The following is an 18,335-nucleotide window of genomic DNA, read 5'->3' as shown; positions in this document are numbered from 1 at the left end:
TGGGAAAGGCCTCAGCCCCCTCCATAAACCCACAGCCGTGCAGGGGAACTGCCCCTTCAGCCGCTCCAGCTTTCCAAAGCCTCATTCCATCAGCATTAAATTCCTCCCTCCGGCTCTGCCCAGCTCCCAGCTGCCCCCCAACCTACCTCTTCCTAAAGGAGACGCCAGCAGCAGTTACCTGCAAAACACCGCGTCGATTTGGCACTGAAGATGCCACATCAGCCTCCCCGGAGCACTGGGGGATGTTTAAACCCACTAACCAGCGCTGCCAACACCTGTTTAGGATCAAGCTGGAGAGGAGGCAAGCAGTCCCCCCCCACCCCGGATCCTCTCCAAGCAGCTCGGCAAGGACATGGCGGTGGTGCTCAGGCTCGAGAGGAGCAGGGTTTTGCTTTAAAAGCCATGAAGTGTTTTTATACGGCTCCAGGTACTTGCATATTCCCCCAGGAGGAGCACTTCAGGTCGTATGGAAACCAGCAAGTCCTACTTGAAAACGGAGCTTGATTAAAAAGAGCTGCAGTTCAAAGCTTGCTTCAGCGAGCGGTGACACTTCATGCCGCAGCAAGCGCGGGGGGCAAGAGGATCTAACAGGAGTGACATGCACCTGGCTTTGAACCTGCCTTGATCAGGGGGATTTAAAACAGTTCAGGTGAAAACTTTTTAGAGTTCTTGCTTTTGTTAGGAAAACCAGTACCAGCTTTGCCCAAAGGCCTCAGAGCACAGGACCGGGTGCCGTTGGTGACAGCACGGTGCTGCCTCAGAAGCAGAGACTCCCCTAGAGCACTGGCAGCCCAATTCTCAGCTACGCTGAGCAGGACCAGCCCAAAGCCCACCCTAACCCTGTGCAGAAAGGACAGGGTTCAAGCCCTGTTCTGGCAGGGTTGCAGTTTTTGTCCCCCCAGAGCACTCCGGAGCTCTGCTCCCACAGGCAGGGCTGAGCCCAGGCACTCCGCGTCCTCCTGGCACCAGCCTGTTCCCCGGAGTTAACACCCACCTCGTTTCAAGGCTAATTACCCAGCGCAGGAGGCTGGAAACGCATCAGCGTGCACAGCCAGAGCTCTTGCAGGCCTCACGCGTGTCAGGACTGGGTAATTAGCACCTCCCCAGCTCCCACGAATCCTGTCCAGAGGAGTCAGGGTCTGGCTGGTTGTACCAGCCCCGTGCAGAGGTGAGAAAGGGAGAAGGGCTCTGCCAGCTGCACGCAGGAGCGGAGGGAAGCACGGCTGCGTTGCCCTTCCCGGGGGCGAAGAGCTGTACCCCTGCATGCCTAGGGGCACTGGTCTGTCTGTCTGGGGCTGCCAGAGCGCAGGAGAAGAGGATGAGACGTGTGAATGTAAACTCCTGGGCTGGAGAAATGGAGCTCTAAGCAACAGAGCCCAGATCCCAGGCGATCCGCGGTGCACAAACTGGTAACACCTCTATAAAAAGAGAAAATGTAACAGCACAAAATTATTTTCTTCCCCATTAGGGCTATTCCCACCCTAATTTCTTCCCTCAACCGGCACGTGAGGTTGGTTTGAAGGGGTCTCATCAGAAAAAAAAAGAGACTCACTTCCCCCCAAACTCCTGCGAGATTCTGCACAGCACACCCCGGCCTTTGGGAGAAGGGACACTGCGCCGATTAGCGTAGCGAGCAGCCAAGGCTGTCTGCTCTCCCGTGTGCCGAGACCTGCAGTGCACGGAGAGCCGCTGCAGGGACGGAGAGTGATGCTCCAGTAGAGCTGAAGGCAGAAATGGCTGGACACTGGTTAATCTGTGCAGGCTGCCGAGGGCTCAGCCCCCATGGCTTTGTCCAGCAGGTCTGAGAACCAGGATTGTGACCAGGCTGAGTCCACTCCATCCGCACCCAAAATGGAGTGAAGAAAGCCTGTGTCCTGGTCCAACCTGTGCCACCAAGCCAACGGCCTGAAAGCTTCCCTTCACACTGCCTCTCTCCCAACTCCGCAGTCCCAGAGTGGGAGACAAAATGCTGAAGTCTCTGGACCCCAGGGGGGAGCACGCTGCTACCCCCCATCAGAGCTTTGACTCGCTCAGGACAATGTTTGCAGTCACAAACACAAAGCAAGAAAAGCCCCATATGAGCACGAACACAATCCAGAAGGTGTGCCGGAAAGGGGAGAGGTGCTTGTTAACCGTCCCGCTGCCGAAGACCAGCTGAGTGTCCTTCCGACTGCAGTACGCAAGAAAAGCCGGAATGAGATACTGGATCCCGTTCCCAGCATAGGCTCCCGTGATCCCCACCAAGGACTCCAGATCGTGGGTGCAGAAAGCCACCAGCACCGGGGGAATCAGCGTGATGGCAGGGAAGACAATCCTATCCACAACCCACGGGTAGGTCCCCCCCTCTCTGTGGAAAAGGGTCTTCCAGTTGTTGCGCAGGGTCACTGCGATGATGGGGAAGTTGGTGCTGATGGTGAAGACGGGGAAGAGGCCGAGGAAGTAACGAATGAAGGCAACGTTGATGATCTGGCAGTTGGTGAAGTTGAGCGTGTACATGTCCATGAGGGTGTCGTTGCGGAAGCAGTAAATGGCAGTGAAGGACAGGAGGCTGTAGAAAGCCAGGATCAGGATGTAATCGAGCAGCACAAGCTTGTTGACATGCTTCTTCTTGGAGATGGGTGTGATGAGGGATGGCAGGGAGTGCTGGCACATGAAGGAGTAGACGCACACCCCAAAGAGGTTGCGGATGCCCGACAGCTGGGCCATGGACGGGTGACCTTCAGCTTGGCCTCTGCTGATGCGGATGAGGGCCAGAATAATCATGAGGATGAAAGCTGGAGAGAGAGAAGGTTTCAGGTCAAGCCCAGGTCTGCAACCCCCACAACCCTCCTCCCATCGGCACCGGCTCTCTCTCCTGCTCCACAGGAGCATCTCCTTATCTCTGGAGAAGGTGGAACATCAAAGGCGAGGTGTGCAGGAATTAATCACGACTTGCTTTCAGTGCTCATCAGAGGAACGAGCTCAGGCCGGCCTTTGGGAAGCATCTCCCTCTGGTCTCCTTCCCACGGGGACTCACCCTCCCCACCTGCCAGCACGAGCAGTTGCTCTGGGCCCTTCAGAAGCGTGACGCTAACGCAGCCGGCTGAGCCCATCACCCTCCAGGGTCTCAGTCCATGGATGCTTCTGCCATGCACCTTGGCCAAGGATCACCATTTATCGATGGCTGAGAGATGTTTGAGCTTTGACCTCTAAAGGAAGGAAAGGTTAAACCTGGCTGCAGTCATAGAATCACAGAACGGTTTGGGTTGGAAATGACCTTAAAAATCATCCAGTTCCAACCCTGACATGGGCAGGGACACCTTCCACACTAGGCAACCGCAGTAATATTCCTACACTTTTGCAGCTGGACTAATGTTTCCAAGACCTCACCTACGTGTACAGGCAGATATGCCTGGGAGCAACAGCTACTCCCAAGCTTTCCTGTCCCCGTGATCTGTCAAGCACGATAGAGCAAGAACTAGCCAGCCATTTCCCAGGCAGGAGGCACAGGCTGTCTGGAGTTAATCCCAGGGTGGAGAAGCCAGTCTGGAAGGGACTAAAGCAGCACTGAAAGACTGCTATTAAAATTCATCACTTCTAGGCACAAAGTCTGCTCATCTACCCTTCACTTATGTCAGGGAAAAGCCTAACAACGTTTTACAAAGCTTATCACAAAAAGCAACGTGCTACGGACGAGAATGAATCGAGGAGATTGGGCTAATGCCCTTATTTACTCCGCTGGTGGAAATTTGAGCCAGAAGCAGTTACTGCTAGACTGTTGTTCCTAGCATGGCACATAAAACCAGCAGAAAACTAATTCTGGTGTCACAGAAATCACATCAACCTGGGAAAGATGATCATCAGATGCGGGAGTTAACAAGGAACAGGGGGAAAAAAAAAAAAAACTAAAAACCTGCCTGGCAGGACAGCAAGCAGCAAGATTTACAGCCGGGTGCTGGCAAAGGGTGGGCCACTGTGGCTTGCAGAGAGCTGTCTCCTGCACCGGTCCGAGGCATCGGAGCAGAGCAGTGAATTACCAGGGAATGAAAAAACCAAAATGCTGAGATTACTACTATTGACAACTCTGAGTGTCATGAATATAAATACAGAGGAATTAAACAGCAGAGCACAGCCCCGCGGCCAAGCCCACAGGAGGCTGGCCACCGAGGCTGTGAGCTGCGCAGGCTCGCCGTGGGGTGATAGGGACGCTGGCCTGCTCACTGACTGGTACCGCTCCGCCTGACGCAGGCAGCTGGGAATGGGGAACCCTGCCAGGGACAGGACCAGGGAAGACAGTTACAGACCAGTTTGTTCATCTTCTGTTCCCAGCGAGACCAGATTAACCTTAACCGAACACTGCCTCCCTCGCACCCCCAGCACTTGCCGAAACCCAGTTTCTGCTCTCACAGCAACCCTCCTTCCTGTGGCAAACGCCAGCCTCGTGCTGAGACCTGACCAAGCCACGCGCCGCATCTCATCTCGTGCTGCCTCAGGAAACCTCTTGCTTCCAACTGTTTCCCAGTGACAGGCCAAGTCACCGGACTGATGACAGCAGCTCCATTCCTTCACGGCGTCACGAGGGGCAGGTCACTTTGGGACTGCTGGGCAATATACGCTTCTCCAAGAGCAGTCACCGAGGGTTACGGAAAGCAACGGCTCATGGCTCTCGGGGAGAGCAATTCCCCTCGCCTTCACTCAAGCCAGCAAGTGAGGGGCACTGTGAACACAGGTACGGTTGTTGTGCCCCTCCTATTGCTCCCCAGAGGGGAGATGCTTGCCAGCCATATCTGCTACAGCAAGATAGGCAGAAAGGGTTGTGTTCCAGGTGACGTGACATTGACTGCACCCCCCGGGGCTGCAGAGGCTACAGGGAAGAGGAGAAGGTGCCCTGAGCAATAAGACAAACCAGGTAAGGCAGCTCTGGAAGTACACGGAGATCTCTCCTTTCTTTTTCACTTGGGAGAGGTGCTCAGCCTCCGCGGCCCAATCCTGAGCTGGTCCTGCGTCCAGACTAGATGGAACTGCAGAAGTCCGGCACCTCTTCTCCTGCACACTAGACGGATCTCTGCCTGCTCTGCTCAGCAGAGTGAAGAGCAGGCTGTTTCCATCCCCCAGACCCACTCTTGCCAATGGCTCAAAACCCCGCTTTCTGCACCAGCGCTAACCACCAGTTCAGGGGAACTTCCAGGCTGGCACCCCATCCTCAGGGCACCTCCTCAGTGAGAGACCCGCAGGCTCTCTGCCCTGACACCTGCCTTCCTGGCAGGGAGCACTGAAGGAACAGAATTCCTGTAGATACCCCTGATAGACAGAAATCTTTGTCTTCAGCAGCTACAATTCATAACATTTGATTTTCCTCAACTACTTCTTTCAGAAATTAAACGTGCTAAAGTTACAAGGAGTGATGATCCAAAACTAAGATCTAAACTGGTACTGCTTCCAAACAGGCAACCCGTGCTCCTCCTGCCCTAGCACTGGTGCTCTGCAGACGCACAATCCTTGGGAGAGGTAGTGCTGGGTAAAGTGGAAACCTCCCCTGCACAGTTCCAGCCCCAGAGAAGACAAGAGCAGCCCTGCCCCAACGGTTGTGTTTTCTCTCCCTCCTCGCAGCAGAGTAGTTTCTCACTCCTGGAACTGGAGAGCTAAAACATTCACCTGCCAGATTTATCTGCCTGTCCCTAGGAGGAAGCAAGCCCCAAAATGAAACTCTGAAACCTAGTTATGCTGGATGATAAATCAAGATGAAAAGAAGATGACAGACTCTGACAGGCAGCTTTGAGCAGACAAGAGGCAGCTCAGGGTCCTGCAGGTACACACAAAGCTCCTGCTCGCATCCTCTGCCTCTACCTGGGACAGCAGGCTGAAGACTCACACTAGGCTACTTCAAGTCACCTACAGTTGCCACAGCCTCTGTCCAACAGCATTCCTTTGCCACAAAGACCCTGGCAAAGTCAGACATGGGTTCATAAGAAAAGCCTTGCTCTGTTCCTCCGCACACAGGACGGAGCCTCCTTCAAATACAGTGACCAACAGCACCCAGAGCGAGGTGGGCAGCCATGGATTGTTAGTAGGTTACATAAAAAACTTTGGTTTACACCTTGTTCTATTCAAGTGCTTAAAAAGCCATCGAGGGTTTTGCTTGTCCTGATTTTTTCAACAGTGTCAGACCCATTCCAAACCCACACACCACAGATAAGCACAGAGGACACTTCTTGTCTATTCTTCACTCCTCTAGATGTTTGAGCATCATTTTTACTGAAGGATGTTAAGTGAGGCTGGGGAAAAAAAAAAAAAATAGAGAGGTGATGGATCTCATCACAAGTCTCCAACTGTCCTCCCCCACCCCCCAGACCCCTCCTCTCACTCTGAGGAGCAAACACTGGCTCTTCTCAGACAAAGCAGACCTTGCAGACAGCTACTGCTGCCTGTCCTGCTCAGCTCAGGAAATGTTGATGCAGAGATAGGGCAGCTCTGCTATGGTTCTTGCAGGTGGAAGAAGGATAAATATGGATGAGCACAAATCCAAATACGAGCACTTCAGGAAATATGGGAGTCTGGGGATATTAAAATCCACATTTTTGTGAGCTTTGATAGAAGCGTAACAGAGCTGCAGAGAAGCAGCGAAGATAATTTAGCCATTCTAAGTTTAAGGATTGTTTTGCAGAGTCAGAGCAAACACCTTTGTAAATGAAAAATGCTGTTTCGTACATGAGCTTCATCTCTCTGCAGAAAAACACAGCCGTAGTTCAAGGCTAAAACGCATTTTTCCCCACCATGGTAGGTTCTTGGAAGAACTGATGCTCAGAATAAGTTTCTGGCTTAACCCTCCCTGGCAAGACAGCATGCTTTTGAGAGGTTTCACCTGGTGCCCCATGTCCGTCTCCATTGGTGCATGGAAAATAATGGAGAAGACCCCGAACTGAGCCACGCAGGGAGGAGAGATGCTCTGTCACATAATTCAGGAAAAGGTGGCTTGGCAAGGGGGAACCAAGCTCAGAAGTGATGGTTTGCAGAGACGTGACACTGGGTAACATCCCTGTGATCCCAGGAAGGAAGGTCAAAGAGAGATGTTGCCTCTCAGGTTCAACAGTGAACCTTCAAAGCACTGATCCCAGTTAAAACAAGGATAGTTTTAGTGACTCTAGAAAGCAGAAAGGCAGCCACAAACCAGGAAAAAAATACTGGGGGGCATAAAATGAAAGAGAACAAAGGTTACATGACAACTACCTGCGTGTTAAGAGTCAGAAAGGTGAAGACAGAGGAAGAATGATCTTGCACAGCCATTCACCACAGCTCAAGTGACATCTTCTCCAACTCTGTCCCTACTCCAATGCCTCCTTCTGTGAGGAAAGCCCGGTGAGAACATCCCTGAGCCTGCCTGCCATCCCTTCCAGGGATGCAGAGAGGCAGCAGCACACAGCCACACCGCCCTGCATCAGCAGCCCACGCCTGGCTGCTCCCCTACAGCCGCTTGTTTCAGCGGGCGCCGCGTTGTGCTGCTGCATCCGTCACCGCCGCTGACGGCGTGACAGAACCTTCTTGTCGAAGTGGAGAATCAATATGCCAGGAAATAATGATAATGAATCACCCGTTCACAAGGCATGCCACTTGCCTCCCTTTTCATACGTTAGGTGGCATGATGGATTCCAAGAGAAAGATGTTTTCACGAGCTCCCTGCGCCCATTCTCTTTGGAAGGAGGAAGATCTCTCCCCACCTTAACATTGATGCTGATCCTTCATCAAGCCAAAACACAGCAGACAACTCCTAGACAGAGGAACAGACTCATTTAGTTTAACGTTAGGAAGCTCTTTCAGGAGAGAGGGCATAAAAGCAAGAGCACCTGCTCTGTACACACATTGAACAGCACAGCATTCCCACCTTATGCATTCCTACCCAACACTTGCGTTGTGTACTTCAGTACGTCTTTCCCGGACGCTGGTGCAGCCCCCTCAGAGCCAGCTGCCTTCCAACAGCATTTTGGGCCAGTTTAAGTGCTCACTGCAACTCTGGAACTGCTAGGCATTATGGATACAGGGGCGGTTTGGACTGGATAGTAGGAAAAATACTTTCACCAAAAGGGTTGCCAGGCACTGGAATGGGCTGCTCAGGGAAGCGGTTGAGTCACCATCCCCAGAGGAATTTAAAAGACACGTGGATGAGGTACTTAGGGACATGATTTAGTGGTGGACTTGGCAGCACTAGGTTAACAGTCGGACTTGACGATCTTAAAGGTCTTTTCCAACCTAAACGATTCTGCAGTTCTATGATTGGAAGTATTAAAGCACAGCTGGAGCTCACCATGCTGGCAGAACAAAGTACCCGAAATTAAGACATTGATTCTTAAATTTAAAACTCATTCCTCCAGTTTCTCCTGCAGAAGCTATAATCCTGCCACTTGTTCGTGACCTCCAGCTCTCTGTGAACTCCAGAGCAGCAACTGATAAACTCTCCAATGGTCAGAGGAGGTTTCTACATGAAATGGCAGCAAGGAGGTAACATGCAAGCCAGGTTTGCTCCACCAGATGTGGTGGAGTAGTTAAGGATCACATTTGGCAAGGACAGAGCCTAAAACGCCGTCTCTAGGAAGATAAAGGATTTATGAGTGCAGAGGCGGTGGGGAAGCAAGATGGATATGTTCACAGAAGACAGCAATTCCCTGGAGAGAGATGTCAGGAGAGGAGGGGAATTACTTCCCAAAAGAAAGGTACGAGCAAAAGTCGTTGGATATCAGCATGGCTCCTTCCTTGAACGGAGAGCAGGGACTCGCAGGGACAGTGTTACCCTCCCTGCCCCAAAGCCTGAGGCAGGGTTTACCTGGCAGGGAACTGTTGCTCACAGAGCAGGGGAAGCACAGCCACACGTTGGGCACGTTGAGATCACGAAAGTGTGATGCAGCTTACCAGGAAGGCAAGAAAAAGCCTCTCGGGCCCCTCGACTCCCCTGCCATCTCACACCCTCTGCCAGGTTTGCTACGTCCTGCCGCAGCCGCCGCTGCTGCCCTGGCCCCGGGCCAGGCAAGAGCCCATTCCGTTCACAAAGGGAAACTTTAAGTACCACCACCGGGGTTTTTTAGCTGCCAAAAGCAGTTCAGGAGGGCTTCTCTGCCGTTGGGGCATCATTTCTCTGTGTTGCTCCATCGTTTGGGGCAGGGTTTGCTATGCAACAAGATTTACAACTAGCCTCCCCTACCACAGTAACAACAACTGCCGTGAAACTGGTGGAGCTGCCCCCTCTCAGCTGGTCTTTGCAGACATCTGCACACCAGTAACAGTTCACAGGGAGAAAAACAGCTCTGCACTCTGGTGTTTATCACAGATGCTTTATCTCAACATATGGGAAGGAAAGAGCAGCCAGCGAGGCTTGTTTGCTTCTGGTGGAAAATTACCTGTGTAGTTTATTGTCCTCCCTCCTCCGGTCACCTTTGGCAGAAGCACCATAAAGCCTCTGCAACCAGGACTCATCTCTGAGCTCTGCTGTTGACTTGGTCTGTTGGCTCTGACAGTCACTTCTCCCTCCACGTGAGAATTTACTCTTCCGTGAGTCGGGCAGTTGCATGCTACACACACACACTCCAAAAACCTGTGTGGGCACCATCATCCAGACCCTTTTGCAGGGCTGAACGTGTCCTTACGTTTTCAGCTCCCCTTCTCCAGCTCTCAGACCCATCAGCTTGTCTCCTGCTGCCTGGATAAAGTGCTCTTTTCAGGAACGTCAACTCCTCAGGCAGGATCTCAGTGGTCCCATCCAGCAGCGCACGTCACTCTCCATCTCCATCTGCAGCTAAGGAGGCTCTTTCACTCACACAGGCACCGCTTCACCCCACCGCCCCCCACAACCGGCACTGAAACGAGCTCCTCAGATGGCTGCTCCGAAAGCAGGCATGACAGAAGCACAGCCTTTTAACTAACTCTTCATAAATATATTCACTTCTGTTAGTGAATTATTTACCCCCAGGCCCTGGCAGCAGCTTTCTCTGCTCCAAAAGGGATGCAAGAACCTGAAGTAACTTTGTTGAAGCTTGTCAGAATGAACATGCAACAGTGTCCTGGTTTACAGTCCAATTCCCCCTTCCTCACCACTCCCACATGCCCTGCTCTGTGAAAGGAAAGGGGCAGACATCAAGCTGGTCCCTCCCCAAGCTATTTACCGAAAGCTTCTTTTTTCGTGCAGAAAAGAGGCCACCTTGAGGACAGTGGCCACTGGTGGACTAATCTCCCTGCAGCAGAGTGGCAACAAGGGACTTCAGATAATTGTCACACTCTCCTGTACCGGCCTCCGCTGTAATTCTCAGCCTCTGCAGCTGCACGGACATCCAGTGACTCCGGGTGTCTGCACGGAGTTGAGTCTAGCCCGGCCGGTGAAGCCTGCTAAGGATGGCAGTGAGAGCTACTACAGCAGCTGAAACTGCTCACAGCGAGGTGGTCTGAGACCAGCTCCCTGCAGAGAAGTGCTGGGGAGCCCTGTAAAGAGCAAGATCCTGGCAGAGAAAAAACTATCAGAGAAATCAGTAGATACGGCAAGTCAGCCTCACCAGCATGCTTTGGAGAGCCCTTTCCAAACTTCTTCCCTAGAAGCCTTCTACCACGTATCCAGGAAGGGGATGGGACAAAGAGCTTAAGGAGACTTTTTGGCTATTCTTTTTCCCCATCTTAGTGGCCAGGGGAAAGAGCTAGGGGAGAGATATTTTTTTTTTCTGAGCACGTAATTCTGAGATCATAGTTTGGGCAGGGTTGGGAATGCTCGGTCCCAAGGGCTGCAGTTATTTGAATAGATGTGGTACGATCTGACTGTGCTACAGGGAGAGAGAACGGAGCCTGCAGCAACCAAACCCAGAAGTTTATTCCTCTATAAAGTGTCTCTTTATTAAAATACAATACTTTCTAATAACTACAATACAGCATCAAGAGCAGCACATAGAGCAAACGTCCCACGTGGGAGCTGTCTGGGAACATTTGCCAGAGACTATTCAATAACAGCAGCGATAATCATGCTACCAATGTCTCTAAAGCCAGCGGTCCTCACCTATAGAGCTGGGCATCTCAGGCTGTAACAGGCTGCAATTAATCGGGTTAGCTGCTTAATACACAATAGCACAATGTTTGCTGCTGAGCTCCACCAAGCCCTGTACTTCTGTTATCTTTCCTAATCCATATCCTTTCCCATGACGCTGCTAGACGGTTATTATCCAATATTACCAAAGAGGTAGGGCTCTGCCCCAGCGAGCCGTGTCCCCTCTGCTTTGAGAAGAGCATCAGACTTGCCTGGCTCAGTCCCTTTTGCTGTGCCGTGCCCTCCAGCAGCTCACCCCTAACACCATCCACTCAATCAGGATTGAAGAAAAGAGGGGAGAAAAAAAACCAGCTGGATATTCAAGTCTCTTTAGGGAGTAATCCATCACCACCACAGATTTAAACCCTCCAGGAAAAAAAACAAAGCCTGAAGTCCAAACAGCAAAATGGAAAATACCAACAGCTCTAATTTACTGATGGCGTGGTTGGTTTAGCCTTCTGCAGGAGACACACTGTTCCAAAAACCTTGTAAGAGACCTGGAAGCAGGCTCCAAAACTGGTAGAAGAGACCAAAACTTGGGCTAATTAATAACAGCTCCACACTTGCAAGGCTGAGGTGGAAGGCAGCTGAAAGGAAGGAAGGAGTTACAGTTTGGGAAAGGAACCCTCCCTGCCCCAAGGGGACAGTTCACTTTGATGACATACTTTATCTGGTCACCCAGTTTTAGCCCTGTCTCTGCTCTTGGAATCCTTGCTCAAGAGCTGGGCGAGGTTATATCCCTAACCCACACCAGGGCTTCACCTTAAGCACCATTAAGCAGGATTTAGAACACGTAGGTTTTCCCAACTAGCCTTTTCTCCAGGAAACCACAGATGGCAGGCTCTGTGACACCCCATAGGGTGCCTGTGCTCAGTCTCCCAAGGCAGTTTAGGCAGGAAGGGGCTGACAAAGCAGCCAGAGGAGCTTTTACAGTTGGGAAAGGGATGAGAGCTTGTGTAGGCATACCTTTACACACACTTCAAGAACCTAGATCTCTAAGCACAGATAAGGCCAGCAGTCCAATCACGCTCTGCTGCACCAAATTTAACCATTGGCACGCACCCACGCAAGGGGACAATCAGTTTTGCTGCCTAGTGTGTAAGCTGTTACTCTTCAGGAGACTGCCAGCAGCTCCATGGCTCTGGAAGCCCTCTCTGCCATCAGCCCCACTTCCCTTGGAGACACAGATCCACCCTCTGTGCTCCTATCAGTCCTGACAGGGAAACGCCTCGCCATGCCAGCCTTGTTTCCAGATGAGCTCCTCGTGTTCAGCAGGCCCAGGCAAGGAGAGCCCATCTGTCTGGGCTCTCCAGCACTATGATAATGGGGCTTGCCAGCTCCTCCTTCAACCTTCTCCTTTTAGAGACTTCCAAGGTGCCTGTCCTGGCTAGTCCCTTACTTTGGAAGGAAAAACACAGCCAGATGAAGGGCTGATCTCCGTCGCATCTCCATGTTCTCTGAACTGGCCCATTTTTAATTTCCAGTTCAGATCCCAGTGTTTAAAACTTCATTTTTCAGGGACAGAATGAATTTTTTTCTCGTCCAAGAGGTGTGGAAAGAGACTGCTGTAGTCTTTGTTAGCTGATGTGCTGCTCGCGGTGAGCACGAGGCGCTGGAAAGAGGCTAGTGACATTTGATTATCACTTAGATCAGGAGAAAGAGGGAAAGCAACTTTCAAAGGCAAAGCTGACACTGTTACAAACACCAGCAGAAATGACCTTCACACACAGCTAGCTCTCCCTGCTGCCAAGAACCATCCTCTCAGCCACTGTCATCCCAATTGCCAGTACACCTGGGGCAGTGCAGCTTTACATCAGCCACCGCTGCTCCGAAATCCAGGGGCTTTTCACCAGGCTGGGGAAGAAGCTGCACGGTGGGTCCTGCTGCAGGCACGTTACAGAGCCCGTACCGACTCCCCAGCTCAGGAGGTTTGATTTTTCAAATCACAATGTAAAGCATGGGTCAGCTTCCCACCCGCACCAGGCCAGGGGACACAGGTAAGCTGAATAAGCCACTGTCTGTGTGGGAAGTTTTCACCCAGCCAAACAAGCAGGTAGGCTGGCAGCTCCGGCATTCAGCTCTGCCGCTCAGTGCGTTGCAGACATGTGCCTACAACCAGACAAAGGTATCTGAGAAAAAGTCCACATCCAGCCGTTGGCATTCAGGCAGGACAAGTTCAGGAGACCAACAAACCACCAGCCAAGACTATTCTTTAAGATCTAAGCACCAAGAAAAGACCAACTCATGTTTAACTCGCAGTCCTGCTTCTGGAGGAGGGGACAGCGGTGATGCGAGGACATGGGAGTAGCCAGCTTGATAAATCTAAACAGTACAGGATCCATCCTTATCCCGGAATCTGCAGCAAGAGCTTTTCTCTGGTCCCTGCATCACATGGCCATTTGATAAATCGTCTTTCCTAATAAATCTATCCCTCATTGTACACATACGGAATCCGTTCCTCTAAGTAGCCACTGAGGTGCTGTCTGGGTCATTAAATATCATTATCTGGGGCAGCTGTTCCCCAGCGTGCTGACGCAGGAATCAATCAGGCTAAAGCATGAATTTCCCCTACACTTCTCCAAAACACTGCCTTTGTCCCTCTCCATCAAGCGATGAAAAAAGAGAAGCAGTTCTGCCTTTACGCCAAGGTTTAGCAATCCCCATGCTGGAAGGAGCTGGCTAAAGGGAAAACAATGGCAGATCAGGCAGGTGTCAGGTTGTCACAGAGACAGGATGAGGTCTGACTGATGTCTTTACCAGGAAAGAGGAGGCAGGGAGATCGGAAATAGGCCAGCGAGCTGAACAGAGATTACTCTCTTAAAAAAAAAAAAAACAAACAAAAAACACAGAAACAGGACCAAAAAAACCCATCAACTTCCTTTAATACCCCTGAAAGAGATAACCTCGTTCTCTGAAGAAGATGGGGGCTTTCGAACCTGTCATGTGCTCAGACAAGGATAGGGGAAAAACAGACATTCAGGATTTTCACACCAACCGAGGTCAGGATTCGTTAACTGAAGATATTCAGCATCTGAGATTTGAGGGCTTAAAATCCAACCTCATTTTCCTGGGTGATGGCTGCTTAACCCCGTCTCAGATGTTCTCTAGCACAGAGGATCTCCATTCCTCTGCAGAGACTGCCAGCCACTTCCACACAGGATTGCACGCCTTTGAACTCAGAGAAAAGGGATGATACCCAACTGAAGTCAGGTCAAGTGTGTATGAGCAGTGGAAACAGTCTGAGAATCAGCTTTTCTTCCTATCCCAAGTCAGTGATAGCTATAAACAAAGCTAATTCTGTGCTTGAATGGCCTGGACCCATGAATCAGGAGACCGATAACCTGCAGAAATGCTGCTGGTGCTGTTAACATCCTCTGTTAGCCCTGAATATCAGTTATTCTAAGTTACAGAAAACAAGACAAACCTCACCATAAGCCTCCATAACACATGCCCCCCTCTCAGCCTTTAAGGGCATGTACACATACAAGCCAGATGTGAGGCAGTTGCACCTTTGGATGACAAAGGCACTGCAATAATAATAATAAAAGGAGCGATGTCTTATTTCCCTTAAGGGAATTATCTGTCTTCCCAGACATTCTTGGCAGTAAAATTTTGGGGAGAACTCTTGAGAGCAGGACAACACACATCGGTTTGGGGATTTCCAACACAACACATCCTACGCTAAAGCAAGACCCAGTTAAAAAAAAAATGCAAACAGATGATAAAACCAAGGGTGGAAAGTCTGACAGAAGCACCTTTTGTTCTCAGATCAAAACAAAGACTGTTCAAAGTCTGTTGTACACATGCTGAGAGAATGAGAAACTTACTGCTGAACAGCAACTGGTGGGTATCACAGCCCACACACAGGAGACTCTTGCAAATCCCTTCTGCCTCTCACACAAACCAGATTAAAACTTCATCTACCAGCTCATGCCCTACTGTTAATTTTTATCAGAAATTTCATCCAAGAACAAAAATCCCTTCCCTTAAAGGTTTATCAGGCCTGGACAGTTCTCCTCAAAGAGTTTTTTTCGACAAGCACTTGATCCTGAACAGGAACATCTTGCCAAAAAGACGCATTGGTAGCGTGACTCAGGTTCCACCTGTGGTAAAGAAGTGGCCAAGACTCACCTATCCATCTCATGAGGGATGTCATGATTTGAAGATACTTGGTCTTCTGCACATTGAAGAAGGTGAAAGGACCCAGGAGGAGAGTGAATGCTGCCTGGAAGGACAACAACAAAACCCACGCATTAGGTTAAAAGCCAGAAATTCTGCTAGTAAGTCAAATTTATCAGTAAAGCAAAGCTCGCCTTGAAAGTTCACCTCCAGACACGTCTGTCTGTCACGGAGCTTTCTTTGTTGCTTAATTTTACAGCTAGGTTGGCTGAGACACAGGGGGTCAAGCAAGCTGCTTGGTATCAGAGAACACGCCTCGGGCAGAAGTAGAGCACAGGATCCTCTTGGCTCTCAGCCGCTCGCTATCACTGCTACAGCACGCCTTTACTGACACATTTCAGTAAAAGCTCTCAGTGCAGCCTTATGGAACATTAAATATTAAACTGTGGCCTCTTTGTCCAGGTACATGTTCAGTTTAGGTCTGGCTAGCAATAGCTGTGACCAGTCTGCTCGCATTAATGTTGATGGGGTAGCTTCGGGGTGTCCCAGGCTGAACAGCAATGCAGTCGGATCTGCCCGGAACATTTTTTTCCCCACGTACTTTAAGTTGCTTGTTTTACAGGGGGAAGTTTATAGCGTAACAGTTCAGCTGTTGACTTGGAAGCTGAAAACCTGTGCAAAGCGAGGGGAAAGGGAAAATACAAATCAAAGAGATACTTGTAAGAATGAGCTTCATTCAGCGTGGAAATTAAAGCCACTGCCAACGAGGAGAGATCGTTCTTCACTGCCCTCTTACTGAGACCAGTGGTTTTCAGCAAACTAAACTGGGGCATGGCGCAGTACCAGTCTGTCGCACCTCTTTCAGCTGGGTTGCAACATATATCCAACAAAGCTGGAAATCAGGACTGTGCAGTTTGCCACCCGAGTTTCCTCTGGCACCCTCCTAGGGCACACGAGGCAACCGCGCTCTCAGCCCACAACCAGAGGACTGGTGTCCTGTGCAGCACCATCACCTCTGCCCTGGCACTGAGTGGCACTTGAGCCCTACCTGCTCTAGACAGAAGAGAAAAGGCTTTACTGCAGGGTAAACTGAGGTCTGAACGTCAACTGAGAGAAAGTACTTGTGACAGGGAGACAAAATGGGTGTTACAGAAGACAGCCCTGCTCACGATCCATGGGATGGGTACAGGCTAGCGATATCCTAACAGGTCCAAAAACTGTAAGCAAGCAGTACCTAGAAAGCCACAGCACACGCAGTACAGATTTGTTGAGCATCCCAAAGGTATTTTTAAAGACAAATACTCAACATTAATATTTACACATTGCTCTTTTTCCATGACTTCTTAAAGCAGTTCCGAAAAAAAGGTGTCATCAGAAGGGAAGAACCGGGACTCAAAAGGGCAAGCTGCAGAGCCTCGAGGTCTCTGTCGACCCCAGAGTCGGTGACAGAACAGAATCCAAGCTATTTTAAGCCTAGTACAACCCCAAGAAACCTTCCCTGAGACAGTTTCAGAATATCTGCAAGGCAAATTGGAAACGCCTTGCATCACAAATATTCTCAGACGACTAAAGTAAACCCAGAAGGGGAGCAGAAGAGAGAACCCTTGGTTTCACATGTCACTCGGTCAAGACGTATTCTGACCCGAGGCCATCATTTAGACAAAGTCTTCGTTTCTCTGCTTGCCAAAAAAAAAAAAAAAAAGGACAGAAAGCATGTACAGAATTCAGATTGAATTGAGGATCCTTGGAGGAAACGCTGAAATCACACAGAATACAACAACACAGGCATAACTGGCAAGGCTAAGAGCTAAAACAACCTTAATAGTTAAGGCATTTTTAGTTTTAACCAGCTGGTTTGCTTCTGGGTTACAAGCCTTTTTTCACTCTTCTCCCTCTTGTTCCTTTCTTCTAACCAGGAGCTTAACTCCACTCTCCTGCCCTCTACAGACTGCCACTCCATCCTAGGAGAGAGCAGGAACCCCAAAGAAGAAATAAAGTTTAGGCTAAAGAGAGATGTAGATCAAGGACGCAGCATGAACCAAGTAAACACCAACTCTTCTTACTGGTAATTATTCTCAGGTTTTGACTAAAATCTTCCATCCTCCCCTCCCAGCACACGCACCGCTCAACACAGCCTCCCTTCAAACCACGCTAATAGCTCATACATCAGAAAGAGCCCAAACAAAATGAGACGGACGAAGGATGGAGGTAATTAAGGAACAGGTGTCTTCTGCAAATGAGAACGCACCAGAACCAATTGATGAAACAGCACCTCAAACCATGGCAAGAACTGACACAAGATCGCTGAGCTCCGAAGCAGCTGGGTCTGAAACTTAGATTTGTCTTAAGCACCGAGGAAAGGCCTGTGTTAAGGTGCATTTGGGGCTCGGTTGCTGAAAAGCATGAAAAACATCATTAGGTGCTCCTCAACATTTGCTAATGGAGCAGAAGGAATACTTCTGGATGTCACACTCCACTTTCTGCAGTTATTTTCCACTGCTCAAGGTACTGTAAACAATTAAATTCATGAGTGACCCTTTCAACCCCCCACCTTCCTCTGTGGGCTTCACTACTCAGCTCATGCGGAAGACATACAAGTTGTTGTGCCTGAACAGTCGGATTCCTCTCCCATCCTTTAAGATGATCAGTGTCTTCTGTTCTTAACAAGATGCTGGAGCTGATCCAAACGACCCAAGTGGGAGATTAATTCAAATACAGTAGAAATGTATTACCTTTTCCACTTGACGCCCATTAGCAAACCAAGATGGATATCCATGGATCAATACAAACGATTCTAAGGCCTGGAATGAGATGAGGTGCCCTGCTTCGCAGAGATCTGTGCCAAACGCTTTTAGGAAGGGAAGCCATAGCGCACACTGGACTGCTTGAGGAGACAGGCCGGAGAGAAGAGGACATTAAACAGCCAGATTAACGTTGTTTCGAAGTGAAATTGTGTACAGCTCCACAGGATTTGGCAGAGGTCAGGAAAGACGGGTCAGTTGCCAGCCTATAGCCAGGACACGGGGAAAAAGGACTCAGTGCCTGGAATAGAGCTAATCTCATCATCAACCCTCAGAGGAGTCCCAAGGCCAGGAAGCCTGTTTAAAAACACATCCTCAAAAGGATGAGAAGAGACCATGATGCTTAGAAGGAGGATGTCTACTTTCTCCACCTCACTGTGCCAGAC

At 50.1% G+C, this 18,335-nt stretch overlaps 1 protein-coding gene across 1 annotated transcript in view; it reads right to left on the bottom strand.

Annotated features, from left to right (window-relative positions):
• Window positions 1-2,013: 2,013 nt before the first annotated feature.
• TMEM104 (transmembrane protein 104) overlaps window positions 2,014-18,335 on the bottom strand; it is a gene marked incomplete at its 5' end in the record, with an annotated part of 40,136 nt that continues 23,814 nt past the window's right edge. Inside the window, 2 exons of the mRNA XM_010148582.1 lie at window positions 2,014-2,774; window positions 15,161-15,254. Of these exons, the coding sequence (XP_010146884.1) occupies window positions 2,014-2,774; window positions 15,161-15,254 (855 nt within the window). The remainder of the gene's footprint in view (window positions 2,775-15,160; window positions 15,255-18,335) is intronic.

Source organism: Eurypyga helias, unplaced genomic scaffold (genome assembly GCF_000690775.1).
Source record: "Eurypyga helias isolate BGI_N326 unplaced genomic scaffold, ASM69077v1 scaffold21873, whole genome shotgun sequence".
Taxonomy (NCBI): domain Eukaryota; kingdom Metazoa; phylum Chordata; class Aves; order Eurypygiformes; family Eurypygidae; genus Eurypyga; species Eurypyga helias.
Note: the sequence above shows the minus strand (reverse complement) of the source record. Positions and strands in the feature narration are given on the sequence as shown.